At 40.1% G+C, this 16,037-nt stretch overlaps 1 protein-coding gene across 1 annotated transcript; it reads left to right on the top strand.

Moving 5' to 3' along the window:
• Positions 1-14,414, top strand: LOC117830011 (mucin-17-like). The gene is made up of 10 exons (XM_034707890.1): positions 1-220; positions 1,884-4,437; positions 4,578-4,623; positions 4,791-5,014; positions 5,170-5,215; positions 10,480-10,632; positions 11,265-11,357; positions 11,461-11,586; positions 13,465-13,536; positions 13,998-14,414. The coding sequence occupies exons 2-10, from the start codon at positions 1,942-1,944 to the stop codon at positions 14,030-14,032; spliced, it is 3,291 nt and encodes a 1,096-aa protein (XP_034563781.1). The 5' UTR covers positions 1-220; positions 1,884-1,941; the 3' UTR covers positions 14,033-14,414.
• Positions 14,415-16,037: the final 1,623 nt, after the last annotated feature.

Below are 16,037 nucleotides of genomic sequence, written 5' to 3' on the forward strand. Positions count from 1 at the left end.
ATGCGGTTTAGTTACACTCGTCACACTGAAGTTTGAACCAGAGCGGCGCTCCAGTGGTTGTGATTTCATCTGTATTATACCGTTTATGGATTTTATGCAGTTTTCAATATGTTTTGACATTTAAAAGAACTTAGTGGATGAATGTGCTGACTCGAAACACAAGTGTCAAAACTATTTTGTATGTACTCCGGATATAAACCTTCACCCTGAAGTCCCGTAGGTAAGTCTGTCTCTGTTGCTATGCTAACCTTCACTTCACCTCTTGGAGACTCTCTCAGTCTTTCAGAATCATTGACAGAAGAGAATTTTCTGTCAATTCAAAACCCGTCAAAAAAGAATTTCATCTTACTAATTTTGCCTGAAGGATCGCACTGAACTGCTAAAGTCAGTCGACTAAATCCCCTGAATGATCATCTTTTCATGGTGATCATGGTTTGTCAGAGCTTCAGGCTACAACACATGACTAATGTGGCTGGATCTGGATGGTAGTCATTTGAAGCCAGTGTTACATTTGTGTTGTTATTAGGGTTGCAAAATTCCGGGAATTTCCAAAGTTGGAAACTTTCCATGGGAATTAACGGGAATAATCCAGGAATTGAAACTTGGCTCTTAATAGTGAACTTAAACACATTTTGGGAAAATGTATTTTAACTTAATCCTGACTAAAACAACCAGATTTCACGAAAGTAAAGTGGAATATCTATGCTATTCCTCAGTCACATGCACACAGCACACTGCTTACTGCAGGGCTATTGACACCGCGCCCCCGACATGCACTGTGCATTCATTCATCACATGCACACATGATTTCAAGAATCCTGCAGAGGCTAGGCTTGAGAAGCTTGAGGGAAGATACTTTTTTATTTGCAAGTTGAATAGGACTTTTTGGGAGGGAGAGGGGCTCTTTTCATTTAGCATTTTGAATGGGACTTTGTTGGGATTGCATTTTTGTTCATTTTTTTTCTTCAATTAAATAATTGATAGTTCAATAAATTATTTAGCACTTGATACAGTTCTACTTACAAATTGTATTATTTTAGATTGATCATTCAACTCAACTCAAACTTTATTTATAGAGCACATTTAAAACAACAACAACAGAGGATTTAAAAATCTCGATTGATCCCGCAGAGCGGATATGTTGGGGCAGGTTGTTCCAGAGCCGAGGAGCAGCCGCCACAAAGGCTCGGTCACCTCTGGTTTTAAGCCTGGTTTTGGGAGTGACCAATAGCAACTGGATGTCTGCTTATAACAAAACAAATATTTATGCTTGGATATGATACCTTTCCTTTAAGTTACCCTCAATTCCCAGTTAGTTCCCATACATTCCCATAATAATCCCCATCATTTTAATAGAAAGTTTCCAATTTGGAATATTTCCAAAATTACCCAGCTTAACTTCCCAAGGAAATTTACCGGCAGATTTCCAGAAATTTTCCACCCCTTTGCACCCCTAGTTGTAATTTGTCTGGCAATACTGTTTTTCTTGCGACTAGGTTTTTAACCTACAAAGAAATGTTCATATTTTCATGTATGATAGTGTGTGCTTCAAATGTCACTAACATTTTCAGCTAATGATTATTGTTGGTATTCAGTAACCTGATGATAAAATGTCATAACTTAAACATAATTTGCTTACAGACTGTCATAATTAAATTATCATACAAACCAGTAAATCTTCACGTTTATGAAGCTGGTACCAGCAAAGCTTTGACATTTCTGCTTGAAGTATGAACTGAAACGATTGGTAATCAAAAAGCTAGAATCATATTTTCTTTGATTGGATGACCTTTCATGATTACAATATCACATATATGGTCTTGTATTGTGCAATTATAGTTTTTCTTTTTGTATTTGTTCATTGTTTTATCCTCCGTTTGTAGGCAAGAGGCATCTGAGAAGACAGAAAAAAGATGTACCAAGAGGTCTGATACTTGTGCCATGTCATTCAAAACAAGAAACCCCTTTAGTAAAACCACAAAAAAGTTGTCCAGCATGACCAATGAGACGGTGCAAAACTTGAATACTCAGGAAACTCACCAAGATGAGGAAGGCTGGGAAAATATCCCACCTGGAGACTCTGCAAAAGCCAAGACGTCAAAGCCCGAAGTTCCAGTAGGAGATGGGGTGGAATCTTCCTCTACACAGCCATGTGGAGAAAATCAGCATCTCTCTGACATTTGCACCTTTTCAACCCCAGCACCAACAAGCACCAAAGGTGGAGTCAAGGCAAAGTCACGACTCTCTGGACTCCCGTCTGCTCTTACACCAATTTTAAAATACTTAAATATTGGCAATAAATCACAGTCTCCAGATTTTATAAAACCAAGCACTACGAACAGTAAAATATCAAACAAAGGGTCTAACCAACATCCCAGCTCAGATTCCTCCAGTAGCCATCCTGGCAGATCACTGGGTGATTCGACTCCTATGTGCTGGCTGAAGGATGAATACTTGCCCGAAATCACTCTCCTTGATGTCACCTGTGATTCCACAAGGGAAGTTAGCAAGAATGATTCGGCACTTTCTGACAGAGTGCCCGCCACGCCAGTAACAACCAGGCCTGTATGCTCCTCATCTACCAATCTGCAGCCCTTGAAGTTTAATGCCTCCAGCAGTTTTAACACAACCACTCCGATAACCAATATGAACATGGATGATCCCCCTGAGAGTGCTTTTGCTCCTCTGCGTTGGCTTGATGACAGATACTTCCCAGAAATTACTCTGCTGGATGTTACTCGGGATTCAGAGTTATCACCAGGAGCAGAAAAGTCCTCCATGAACATTACACAGGATATGCCACCAGGCGATGCTCCAAAAACTGATATGGCTTCCTCAGAGCTTAGTGGACAGCCTGTGGCAGAGCCCGGCACAATGGACAATATTCAAACTGAAGAACTGTCTACGACTCTGGAGGGTAACACCACACACACCAGTTCCTTTAGTCCACAGTCAAAGTGTGTAGAGCAAAACATAACAAAAGCTTCCTTGGAATTGACTCAGGATATTTCTGTGAGCAATCTTTCACAAAACAGTCAGTCCTCTTTGGAGCCAAGCGGAAAAAACATAGGGAATACTCACACAATAGCTGAGGACACCCTTGAAACCAATCCTGCTAATGTGACACGCGACATGAATTCTTCTAGCGACACATCGGCTCGGAGCGCTACCTCAGATATGCAGTGTGACACTAGTTCAAAGACAATCACCTCTGAAGTGCTCAGTGATCCTATGGTTGTCTCTAATACTGAAGAATCACATACGAGCCATGATTCAAAGTGTTCCAGCCAAAGCCCAAAAGAAGCTTGGCCCTTGAACGACACATTTACTGTTGCCAAGCCTGCCAATCTGAGTTCCTCAAGCAATTTAAGCAGTACCTCACAAACGCCTTATAATAAGACTCTGGATCTTCCCCCGTCCAATGTCAACATTCCTAAAGAACAGAGTGAGGCTCAAGATCTTGCGATGTCAGTCTCAGGGAACACAAATGAAGAAAACCTTGAGATGACCTCCTCGGCTGTGAAGGCAGGTGGTTTGTGTAATGTGCAGAACGCCACTTTTGATAGGGATTCACTTCAAAAATCCAGCAGTAATTCAACATTAGGGGAAGCTGTAGCTGCAACCTTTTGCCTCCAAAACCACACTTTTGATACCAGACCTCTTCCCCAGCAGAATGGCACAATAACGCTGTCAGAAACAGGCTCCACTGACTCCCATCACAACACTGTGGACCTGTCCGCTTCTTCTAAGGTTTGTGATACCACACGTAGCCCTAAACACACCACTTCTGAAGTCCTGCTTTCTGAAGAGTCTAAACCAACTGGTTTGACAGCTAGTACAGACCACAGTGCCAAGATGGCTGACATCCCTGAGGGCACATTTGAAGCTGATCCAACTGTAGAGAAAGCTTCTGGAACTGGTCAGTGTGAGACAAAGGACTCCTCACAATCAGGTGTACCTATGGACATGGATACAGATGGTCTTTCTGACACTTCTGTCCATCAATGCAGAGATTTGGAGACCAATAAAGCAAGCCCATTCAACTTGGATGACACCTTGGATTTAGCAGCAGATTCTTTGATAACCTCAACACCGATGCCTAACTGTAAAATGTTCAACCTCTGTACTGAAAGAGACACAGGCAAAATCTTTGGGGCAACAAAGAAGCTGTATGGGGAGACTCCCTGTAAACCAGGTGGTCAGGTAACATCAGAGATTCCCTCAAACATCATCGGTGACAGAAAAACCTTCCTATCCAAACCCGCTGCTAAATCCCTCCTACCTTCATCGAAATCTGCATCCCACCTCCTAAAGTACAAACCAGCCTCCACAGCTCCAGGAAAGTTTGAGCCGCCGACTTCAGGCCTTCCCATGACGAGACAAAGAACCCAGACTGAAGCTTTGAGATTTACCGCCACTGCTGAAGCCCCAATAGTGGTATGGTTTCAGTGTTAATTTGTTTTTGTTATTATATAAGCAGTTATTTTAGGGTCATCTTTTAAACCTCATTTTTTGATTATTCTAACCAAACATGGACTGCATGTAATAATGACATTCTCTGTTCTTTTCTGTTTAAGCCTGCAGGAACATCAAGCACCTACAACTTACAGGCTACGACTACAGGTGTGGTAGCTTGTACTATTCTTTTACAAAAGACCAATTAGATTTTAAATGTCTTCTTAAAAGCTTAATATATGAGATGGTCATTAAAAGCATTAGTGAACTCTATAATGTTAAATATGTCATGTGGAAAAAAATAATAATTTCATTTTTGTTTAATTGATCAACAGAGATTCCCTCCAATGTCATCTGTGACCGAAAAACATTCCTGACCAAACCTGCTGCTAGATCCCTCCTGCCCTCATCGAAATCTGCGCTCCACCTCCTGAAGTACAAACCAGCCTCCACAGTTCCAGGAAAGTTTGAGCCGCCAACTTCGGGCCTTCCCATGACAAGACAAAGAACCCAGACTGAAGCTTTGAGATGTACTGCCACTTCTGATGCCCCCAAAGTGGTATGGTTTCAGTGTTAATGGTGTTTTTGTAATTGTCTAAGCAGTCTTTTTAGGGTTATCTATTAAATCTAATTTTCTGATGATTCAAACCCAACATTGACTGAGTGAAATAATGTCAATGTGGTAATGGCATTCTTTGTTCTCTCCTTTTTAAGCCTGCAGGAATATCAAGCTCCTACAACCTACGGACCACAACAACAGGTTGGGCAGCTTGTACTACTTTTACAAAGGACAAAGTAGATTTTAACTGAGTTCTTGAATTATTAGTACTATGGGATGGTCATTAAAAGCATTAGTGCACTTGATAATGTTAAAAGTGTCTTGTAGAAAAATGAAATGTCTTATTGTTTTGACCCGAGAACAGTATCGCTAAAATTAGTAACACCATCACTTACGCCCTAATTGGTCTTTTTTACCCGAAATAATATACCCAATAAAAAGTACTTGTCATTAAAATATATCAAAACATGACAATACATGACAAATTAGAGTAGTGTTCTTTTATTTTAAAACTGTACCATGTTTAACAAAATAAAACAAAAATTACCATGGGGGGATCCTTTAAAAATGCCAGGGTTCCCACGCGTCCTGGAAAACCTGGAAAACCTAGAAAACAGTTGACCAGTTTTCCAGTACTGGAAAACACCTGGAAAATGGGAGAAAAAGTCAAATGTCCTGGAAAATCACATATAGTCCTGCAAAATGATTACAACATGGCTGCGTTTGACCTGACCCTATTAACAAAACACATCCCCATTCATTGAAAGTTGAGTGCACGCTGTGCTGGAAAAGACAGCGACACTGCACAACTTTTTTCACATCTTTTCTCCTTCACTTCATAATCATGCATTCACAGAAAACGGGGGTATATTGTTCATGTTTTATGGTACATTTGGCTCAATTACCGTACTCTAGCTCAGATGTTCTCAAAGTGGGGTCCTGGGACCCCTGTGGGTCTGCGAACCATCGGGTGGGGGTTCGTGAAATAATTTGAATACATTTCTAATAAATTATAGAACTGTGCTGTGTCATTACATAACAGCATACACCATTGTTATGATACCATTTGGTGACTCAAAGGGATATGTGTGTCTTGCTACTGTTAATTTTCTGAAAGCGTTTAAGATCAATTACTTGAAAAGTATAAATGCTGTCATGTTGAGTCCACAAGGAATGAAATGACCCTCTGTTTTAAAGTATACAAGTGGTATTTACTTGATTCAAATTGTGTTAGTGTTATCTGTTTATCACTATGGTACAGGTCTGAAGTATTTACATTGATACGTTTTACAATACAAATAGTTCCAAGGGCATCTAAGAGTGCAAATGGTAGTAAGCATGTGCTTTAGTGATGGGAAGTTGGGCTCTTTTCAGAGAGCCGGCTCTTTTGACTCGGCCCCCAAAGAAGAGCCGGCTTTTTCGACTCCCGAACGGCTCTTAATTTAGGATCTTTTGTAGCCGTATATTTTACCTTAATTTTGCAAAAACTAATGGTTTGTGTTGAAAACCCTTTTACGTACTTATTCTGTTAAAAAACATTCTCACCCTGGTCCTAGGGTTATGATTAGAGTTAGGGTTGTGATTAGGGTTAGGGTTGGGATTAGGGTTAGGGTTGTGATTAGGGTTAGGGTTTTGATTAGGGTTAGGGTTGTGATTAGGGTTAGGGTTGTGATTAGGGTTACGATTAGGGTTACGATTAGGGTTAGGGTTGTGATTGGGGTTTTGATTAGGGTTGTGATTAGGGTTAGGGTTAGGATTAGGGTTAGGATTAGGGTTAGGGTTGTGATTAGGGTTAGGGTTGTGATTAGGGTTAGGAATAGGGTTATGATTAGGGTTAGGGTTGTGATTAGGGTTAGGAAAAGGGTTATGATTAGGGTTAGGGTTGGGATTAGGGTTAGGGTTGTGATTAGGGTTACGATTAGGGTTACGATTAGGGTTAGGGTTGTGATTAGGGTTACGATTAGGGTTACGATTAGGGTTAGGGTTGTGATTAGGGTTACGATTAGGGTTAGGGTTGTGATTAGGGTTACGATTAGGGTTAGGGTTGTGATTAGGGTTAGAGTTAGGGTTGTGATTAGGGTTAGGGTTGTGATTAGGGTTAGGGTTACGATTAGGGTTAGGGTTGTGATTGGGGTTTTGATTAGGGTTAGGGTTGTGATTGGGGTTTTGATTAGGGTTAGGGTTGGGATTAGGGTTAGGGTTGTGATTAGGGTTACGATTAGGGTTACGATTAGGGTTAGGGTTGTGATTAGGGTTAGGGTTGTGATTAGGGTTATGATTAGGGTTAAGGTTATGATTAGGGTTAGGGTTGTGATTAGGGTTACGATTAGGGTTAGGGTTGTGATTAGGGTTACGATTAGGGTTAGGGTTGTGATTAGGGTTAGGGTTGTGATTAGGGTTAGGGTTGTGATTAGGGTTATGATTAGGGTTAGGGTTGTGATTAGGATTAGGGTTGTGATTAGGGTTGTGATTAGGGTTAAGGTTGTGGTTAGGGTTGTGATTAGGGTTAGGGTTGCGATTAGGGTTAGGGTTACGATTAGGGTAAGGGTTGTGGTTAGGGTTGTGATTAGGGTTAGTGTGTGATTAGGGTTAGGGTTGTGATTAGGGTTAGGGTTGTGATTAGGGTTACAATTAGGGTTAGGGTTGTGATTAGGGTTAGGGTTAGGGTTGTGATTAGGGTTAGGGTTGTGATTAGGGTTAGGGTTGTTATTAGGGTTAGGGTTAGGGTTGTGATTAGGGTTAGGGTTAGGGTTTGGATTAGGGTTAGGATTAGGGTTAGGGTTGTGATTAGGTTTAGGGTTGTGATTAGGGTTAGGGTTGTGGTTAGGGTTACAGTAAGGGTTGTGATTAGGGTTAGGGTTGTGATTAGGGTTAGGGTTGTGATTAGGGTTAGGGTTGTGATTAGGGTTAGGGTTCGATTAGGGTTAGGGTTGTGATTAGGGTTAGGGTTGTGATTAGGGTTAGGGTTAGGATTAGGGTTAGGATTAGGGTTAGGGTTAGGATTAGGGTTAGGGTTAGGGTTAGGGTTAGGGTTAGGATTAGGGTTAGGGTTAGGATTAGGGTTAGGGTTAGGGTTAGGGTTAGGATTAGGGTTAGGGTTAGGATTAGGGTTAGGTTTAGAACCAGAACTAAACTTAAGCATACAGAACCAGAACCAAACTCATGCAAACAGAACCAGAATCAAACTCAACCAGAACCGAACCAGAACCGAACCAGAACCGAACCAGAACCGAACCAGAACAGAACCGAATCGAACCAGAACCGGATCAGAACCGAAACCGAACCGAAACAGAACCGAACCGGATCAGAACTGAACCAGACCCGAACCAGAACCATACCAGAACTGAACCAGAACCGAACCGGAACCGAACCGAAACAGAACCGTACCAGAACCGAACCAGAACCAAACCAGACTTGAACCAGAACCGGATCAGAACCAAACCAGACCTGAACCAGAACTGAACCAGAACCGAACCGGAACTGAACTGAAACAGAACCGTACCAGAACCAAACCAGAACCGAACCAGAACTGACCCAGAACCGAACCGGAACCGAACCGAACCAGAAACGAACCAGAACCATACCGGAATGTAACAGAACCGAACCAGAACCGTACCAGACTTGAACCAGAATCGAACCAGAACCAGTCTTCAAGAAGACTCTCTCTGAAGGAACAGATGAAGCCACGATACACAGCCTCCCCTCCATCACCTGTATCCTATATCCTCACATGTGATTGGCCGCATGGCCGCCATGCTGACCAATCAAAACAAAGTACTGCTGTGAGCAGAGCTGGGGCTGAGCACTGTAAGAGCTAAGCAGCGAAAGGAAAAAAACTGGGAGCCGGCTCTCTCTCGATGCGACCCGGCTCTTCTGATTCACTACAAAGCATCGGCTCTCAGAGCCGCAGCTTTTGATCATGACACATCACTAATGTACTTAATCTGTGTTACAATTATGAGGGGGCCTTGGACATTTTTCTCACCTGTAAGGGGTCCCTGGCTCCAAAAAGTTTGAGAACCTCTGCTCTAGCTAGTAGGAGTCCAAATCCCGATAGTGAAAACAAACGGAACAAAAAGAGCGACACAGCTGCACAGAAACTCCACGTTGTAGACATCGCTGGTCATAATAGACATCGCCATGCAGGAAGACAGTTTACATTTTTTTTAAATCTCTGAGAGATCTTCAAATACAAAGTGCGTCTTTACACCGGTGCGATTTTTTTCAGAGTTTACGGTTACTCAAATAAAAGAACGTGACATTTGCTTTGTTTTATATCGACCCCTTAGCAGGATGAATATCATGATTAAGCAGGTATATTTTGAGTTTCAGTTGAGTTGAGAAACATTTGTGGCAATTTTTTGTCATTCAGATCTATTTAGGTCATTAATGCATTGATCCTCTGATTATTATTATTATTATTTAATTATTTCAGTAAGGCAGCTTCCAGATTCCTTTGCAGGCTCTTTTGTTTTTTTCTTAGCTCATTTTATATTTTTTGAGAAAAGAGAAAGCTGAGATGAGAGTTGCCCATCACTGTTACTTGGTTGCACTAATAAAGTGAAGTGCTGTACATCTGTGGTTGCATTATTCTATTATCAATTTGCCATAATTTTTAAGGATGTAAGAGATGATTTAATTGATAGCCATAGACTACATGTCTTTCAATGTAGACTTCCACTGAGAGGAACATATTAGACTATTTAGGAACTAAATTAGGAACTAAATTTAGACTGACATACCAGCTTGATCATCACTGAAAATGTCCAGGAAATGTCCTGGAAAATGATCTCTGGAAAAGAGTGGGAACCCTAAATGCTCCAAAATTACTGAAAAATTTGGAATTTGGGACCAAAAATTCCTAAAAGAAAAAATGATGAGACTGGAAACTTGGTGTTCAGTCCACCCATTCCTGGGACATTTGAGACTTCCCTGGTGAAGGCACAGTCTCCTTGACACACAAACAGCTGCAGGATAGAGAAACAAAAAATCACTACTGCTGGGTGAAATTCACCCAAACACGTGCCTGTAGCAAAAAGCGGGTTTTGGAGTTGGGAAACACCCATGCCTTCAAAGACGTCAAAGACGACGCTGAAGCTACCCAGGGACCCATGACATGCAAACGCAACATAATGAAAATCATTTAAATGTTTGCTCGAGTGAAAATCACCAGGCGATAATGATCTAGGGTTAAGTACAGTCTTACTTTTAGCTCTGTGCAGTAATCGTAAAGATAATTTTGTTTATACAGCACTTTTCAAGCTAGTAGCATACGTTGCATAGTTAATAGCAAGTGTTTTCCTTAGACAGCATACAAAAACAACAGATATAACAAAAATAGCACACTTTTTGAAACACACGTATGATGTGAATCGTATCATGAAATCATAATGCTCCCTGAAAGTGTGATCTGTGCCCATGTAGTATCTTCTATTCACAATGACTTCTCTCTGTGCTGACACCAGAATCCAAGCAGCCCAACACTGGCTTGAGGAAGCCGCAGTCAGGAGGCCTACCGTCAGGCATCCAGAGATCTACAGTGGGTCTCAGGCCGCCGTCAGCAAAAAGCAATACACAAGCGCCCTCTACAAGCCCTGACAAACCGCGGGCACAAACAGGTACTCATACCGTGATCGAACTCTCAGTGCTTTGGCTGTTTATTTTAGTATTAACGTACATTGTTGTTTTAAAGCCATGGTTATAAAAGAGTGAACAAACAAAAAGGAATAGATGGCAAATACAGCCTCAATAAGGATGAAGATTGTTTTTTGTTTAATGTTAACAAATGTGATACAATGTCAAGCAAATGTTGATTTAAGTGGCAACATGTATACTTGTCCTAGAAAGATTTATACAAATGAGAGTTAATGTTTTATTAAGTTCTGACTCTCACTTCTCATTTTAAATGCTGCACTGGTTCTGGTTTGAGGAAAGTACATTTTGTGCAATACGCTGCTTTATCTGAAGTCAAATTTGACCTATGATCCTCAACAACACTGGGCAGACCCAGAAAAAACTCTACAAGTTACTTTATATTTTTATTATTATGACACAGATCATGAGATTCATAATTTGCACTTATCTTGAAAAAGCCTAAAAGCAAGAACTCAGTTTGCTTTTGTTCCCTTTAATAGGGAAATGTGTTCAGTACTGTCTTTGATGTGAATATGAGTTTCTTTCTTGTGTAACATGCTTGGTTGATCATTTAAACGTAACGCTTTGTTTTCTTTTCTGTCCTACAAATCAACAGCCTCCAACCTAGTGACAAAGATTTCACAAGCAAAGAAACACCCCTTGAGCAGAGCTGAAGCTTTACAAGTGGTTGCAAAGAGGAGGAAAATGGGTAAATGTTGAGATTTTGGAAGCAAACAGGTTTTTGTAGTGCTCTTTTATTACATGGTCAGTATTTGCATTACCTGCCTCACACTTTTACCTCATACTTTCAGACGCTCCATTACCATCAAGTAATGCTGAAGCTTCAACATCCTCCTGTGATGCTGCAAATAGAGCCAAAAACCCGAAACAGCCCACAACCAATCAGAGAGCTGTACCAGCTAAAACTCATAACGAAGGTGGGTCGAGATAGTATCATACGATTCTTCTGCCACATTGGGGTATTTTTTCATTTCTTGAGAATTTTATGGAATACTTACTTTCTTAGGTACATGCTCTTTATGACAGCTTTAGATGCAGCAGCACTAGATAGCACTGCTGAGACCTCAACATCTTGTGATGCAGTCAGCAGAGCCAGAGTCCTGAAACAGTCGACAACCAGTCACAGTGCTCTGATAGCTAAACTTCAAGCTAACAGTAAGCTGGGAATGCACAGCTGGGTATTCACAGGGCTAAATTTAAACATCTCATATAAAGTTGTAGTTGACCTCTCAAAAGACTTATTTTTTGTATTTTATCAATGTGTCTCTGGATGCATCTAAGTCTTTCAGTTGACTCCATGTGTAAGCTGACAATTTGCACTTAAATATGTTGAATAATTTTGATCCAAATCAAGGGAATTTTTTTTTTATTCTAAAGTTTAAGTACCCAAAAAAATATCAAAAACAAGAAATTGTGTATTTCCTCAAATTCTCACGAGCGCAGGGAAACCAGAAAGCATGAGTCTCTAGTAGTTCTTTCAAAAGTATGAAACTATGGCTATATTCACCCTTGCAGGCAAAAGTGGCCCGAATCCGATTTTTTGGGGGGTCAAGTGACCAGGTCATATTTCATAGAGGCAGTGTGAACACTCAAATCTGGCCCAAGTCCGATTTAGACCACTTCCATATGTGGTCCTGAATCAGATACAGATCAGATTTTTTTTCAATGCAACCTCAGTGTGAATGGCCAAGGCGGATTTGATGCGCATTTGATACTTTCAGGTCACTTTATAGCAACGCGCGTCACAATTCTGCGCGGCGTTAGCCTTGCAAAAATGGAGGATAGCAACGATGGAGCAAGTCAATTGAGTGTCCTGCCGAAGGAGTCTTGGGGAGAGCCAACAGATGTAATTGAAAGTTGCCCTCAACATCCGGAAGTTTTGAATAAACTCTGTCTCTGTGAAACTATTAATGTTGCAGACCTCCCCACTCCCGACTCCGTGTCCACATCCACATAGACCTTTCAATCGTATTTGCGGCCACAGCTCCACAAAAAGCCGAAACAAGCAATTTGTCTCTCTTTTTCTTTATACTTGACCTCCTTCGCACCTGGTTATTCATTCTCCAGCTCCCACTGCACAAAAACTTTGTAACAAAGGCAAAAATGCTGACTTACTCCATGTTTATGTTTGTGAAACAGCTCAATGTTCAAGGTTCAAGGTTACTTTTATTTGTACCCGTAGGTAGATTTTGTTTGCAGTGAGTCAGCCTCCTTTTAACATCAAAACAACAAACAGCATAAGACAACATGTGACATCATTGTTACTGTTCTGTTGCGCATGTGGGGCAGTTCGGAGCCGCAAACAGTTCACACTGGAATCAGATACAGGTCACATTATAGATGGTAATGTGAACAGGCAAACAAAAAATCGGATCTGAGCAAAACAATCGGAATTGAGCATTAAGCCTTACAGTGTGAATGTAGCCTATGTGTGTCAGTCCTTGTTATAAAACCAAAAGGTTTGTGACCCTACAATCAGTCATCTGTCTCATTTACATTAAAGCTGATCGAACATCATATGTGTAGTTCTTACCATCAATCAAAATGTTCATTATGTACAACTTTATTCAAGCCTAAACAGTCAAGGCCAGTATCACTTCCTAAATGTTAAATTTTCTCAATGCCACTGCTTGCTGGGACAACAACTTCTGTTCAGTCACTACAAGGTTGTTTCTTTGTTTATACATCTCTAAGACAGAGCAAGGGGCTGAGTCCAGGATTAACTAAAGGTGAAGATAAAGGAATGTTTGACTGATCTTGGTTTTTGTAACTTAATGATTGAACTTTTATTACAGGTTGTGCCAATTGTTTCGCACTTGAACAGCAACTCAAAATGAAATCAGAAGAAATAAGGAGACTGAAAGAAGGTATGGTTTATCAATCTTGCTTTACTTAAATGGGTTTATGGTAAATGAGTTCTAAAAATCACAAGCTGCAACATTGTTAGAATGAAGAATTGTCAGTGCTTTTTACAGCTCCACAGGTGACTGCATTGACCCCACAACTAGTGACAGGTCAACCAGGTCAACCTGGCTTCGGTTGCATTTGGTAGAATCTGCTCTGTCCCTTGTCCCTTGTCCAGGAAAGTTGTAGCTATAGAGATATTGTTCTCAGAAACAAACATGGTTTTTATGTGTATATGAAGAAACTAGTCTATTACGGAGATGTTGTCATAGCTGTTACATTTAGTCACTCCTCCTCTGTTAAAATATCACACCTACCTATACACTGTAATGTTTCTTTGGTCTGGTCTTGTAAATATGTATTTATTTTCATATTCTTAATGCGTGTTTGTGTCATCATGCAATCTTTCTTGTTTATTCTCCAGAACTGCAGAAGTTCTGCAAAGAGGAAGAATGCTGATGGAGATCAAGATGTTTTGTTTAATTTCCTTTCCACACTGCATGATTTATATTCAATAAATGTACTTAATAACAAATCTACTCATCACGTAAGTATTTAAATCTAATAATAATTTGCTTTTGTGTGCAAATTTGAATCTTTTTATGGTGTACTGGCTTTTGTTGACCATGGTAAAAATTAGGTCACATGTATTATCCTCCTAAAAAAATGTCACATCTGGTGTAAATTCTATTGCCTAAGTATAGGCAACAGAATATTAAAGGTGTGGTCGTGTTTAACTTGCCATGTTTGTTTTCAGCCTCTATAGTCTAATGCAGAGTATCATATCTTACAAATATTTAATGTTATTGTGACAAAATAAAGGATGTTTACATAAATGTTTTTCACAGCTCCCTGAACTCGTGTTTTAAGTGTGCATTTATCTATAATAACTGAAAGAAATATTTGTGATGATATGCATGGTCTTGGAAATTAATTTGGTTCATATGCACTTTATTATTATTAAGCATTTCAATTCTCGCCAAAGCCAAGAACATTTTTGATCATAAATCCCTACTTATTCTCTACTGCTCACTTATTTCACCATATCTCTGTTACAGTACTGAGGTTTGGGGAAACACCAAACAAAAGCTCAGTGCGACCACTGTCAGTTCTACAGAAAGGAGCCATCAGAATAGTTCACAATGTTGATTTCCGTCTACACAAGAATGAATTGTTCCTCAAATCCAAAATATTGAAATTGTTTGAACTTGCAGATTTTAAAACTGTACAAAATATGTATAAGGCAAAGGAAAATCTACTTCCAGGAAATATTCAAAGATGGTTCCTTGAAAGAGAGGGGGGTTAAAACTTCAGAGGGAAGTTAAGATTAATGATGGTGAGTGTTCAGACCAAAAGGATACGTTTTTGTATTTCAATCTGTGGAGTAAAACTTTGGAAGAGACTCAACATGGAGCTACAGCAATGTCAGAACATAATCCAGTTCAAGAAGAAGTATAAAGAAATTATTTTTATGAGCTACAAGGAAGAAGACAAGTGTTGAGAATCATGAGGGGTTTGCTTTTGATTGTAGGTGTAAATATGAAGATAGGAAATGTAGATTGGTTTTGTGGGAATGCACTCGTATAATGCAAGAAGATATGTTTTTTTATATTTTACTTTTACATGTTCGAAATAAAGACATCCAATCAAATAAATTATCTCCTGATTAAACGTGTATCTTATGCATGCCTTACTGCGGTGGCCCAGAAGGACAAAACAAATTTACAAAAGATGAAACACTTTTACAATGTTGGAGAAAAATCTGCATTTTGGAAAACAAATGTACAAAATCGAAACACATTTGCTAAGGCCAAAACAAATTTCATAAACACTTTTACAAGCGGTGAGACAATTTTATAAATGGTGAAACTCTTTTACCGTTCCTGAAACAAATTTACATTAATTTTTAACGGAAAAGGAATGTACGAAACACCGTAAATGATCCTGGAGTGATCGAGTGAGGGGTCAGTTAGGCTGTTTCCGAAACCGCCTACTATACTAGCAGTACGTACTGATTTGGCCAAAATTCAGTATTTAGTAAGGAGTAATTGAACAAGAGCAAAATCTGCAATATGCCAAACTCCCCGGATGTCTACTGGTTCGGGAAAATTTCTCAGAATGCATCGGACCAGTCTGCCTCACGTACTGTTTCCCACAATGCACAGCGCTCCTTTCCCTTTTTCTTTTTCCTTCTTTTTTGACGGGGGGAAATCCATTTTGAGATGCTGTGAAAGTTATTGAATTCCATATAAACCACTTCCTAACTTTTTAAATCATAAGTGATGCTAAAGAAGCAGTTTCTCTATCAGCTTGTCTGTTGTTTACTTCCACTTTACGAAACCGGAAATCTAGTGACGTCTGGCCCAGCGTACTGCAACACAGATCGAACAGAACAGTCATACTAAATTCAAAAGCAGTATGTAGTAGGCAGTACCTACTGCCTACTACATTAGTAAGTAGTATG

This window comes from Notolabrus celidotus, chromosome 18 (assembly GCF_009762535.1).
Source record: "Notolabrus celidotus isolate fNotCel1 chromosome 18, fNotCel1.pri, whole genome shotgun sequence".
Classification (NCBI taxonomy): Eukaryota; Metazoa; Chordata; class Actinopteri; order Labriformes; family Labridae; genus Notolabrus; species Notolabrus celidotus.

What these genes read in the sequence shown, in the direction of transcription:
- LOC117830011 (XM_034707890.1), top strand. Translation starts at nt 1,942, where the DNA reads ATGTCATTCAAAACAAGAAACCCCTTTAGTAAAACCACAAAAAAGTTG. An exon ending in CTTCTGATGCCCCCAAAGTG is followed by an intron (nt 5,015 to 5,169) that starts GTATGGTTTCAG and finishes CTCCTTTTTAAG; the next exon opens with CCTGCAGGAATATCAAGCTC. An exon ending in CCTACGGACCACAACAACAG is followed by an intron (nt 5,216 to 10,479) that starts GTTGGGCAGCTT and finishes TGCTGACACCAG; the next exon opens with AATCCAAGCAGCCCAACACT.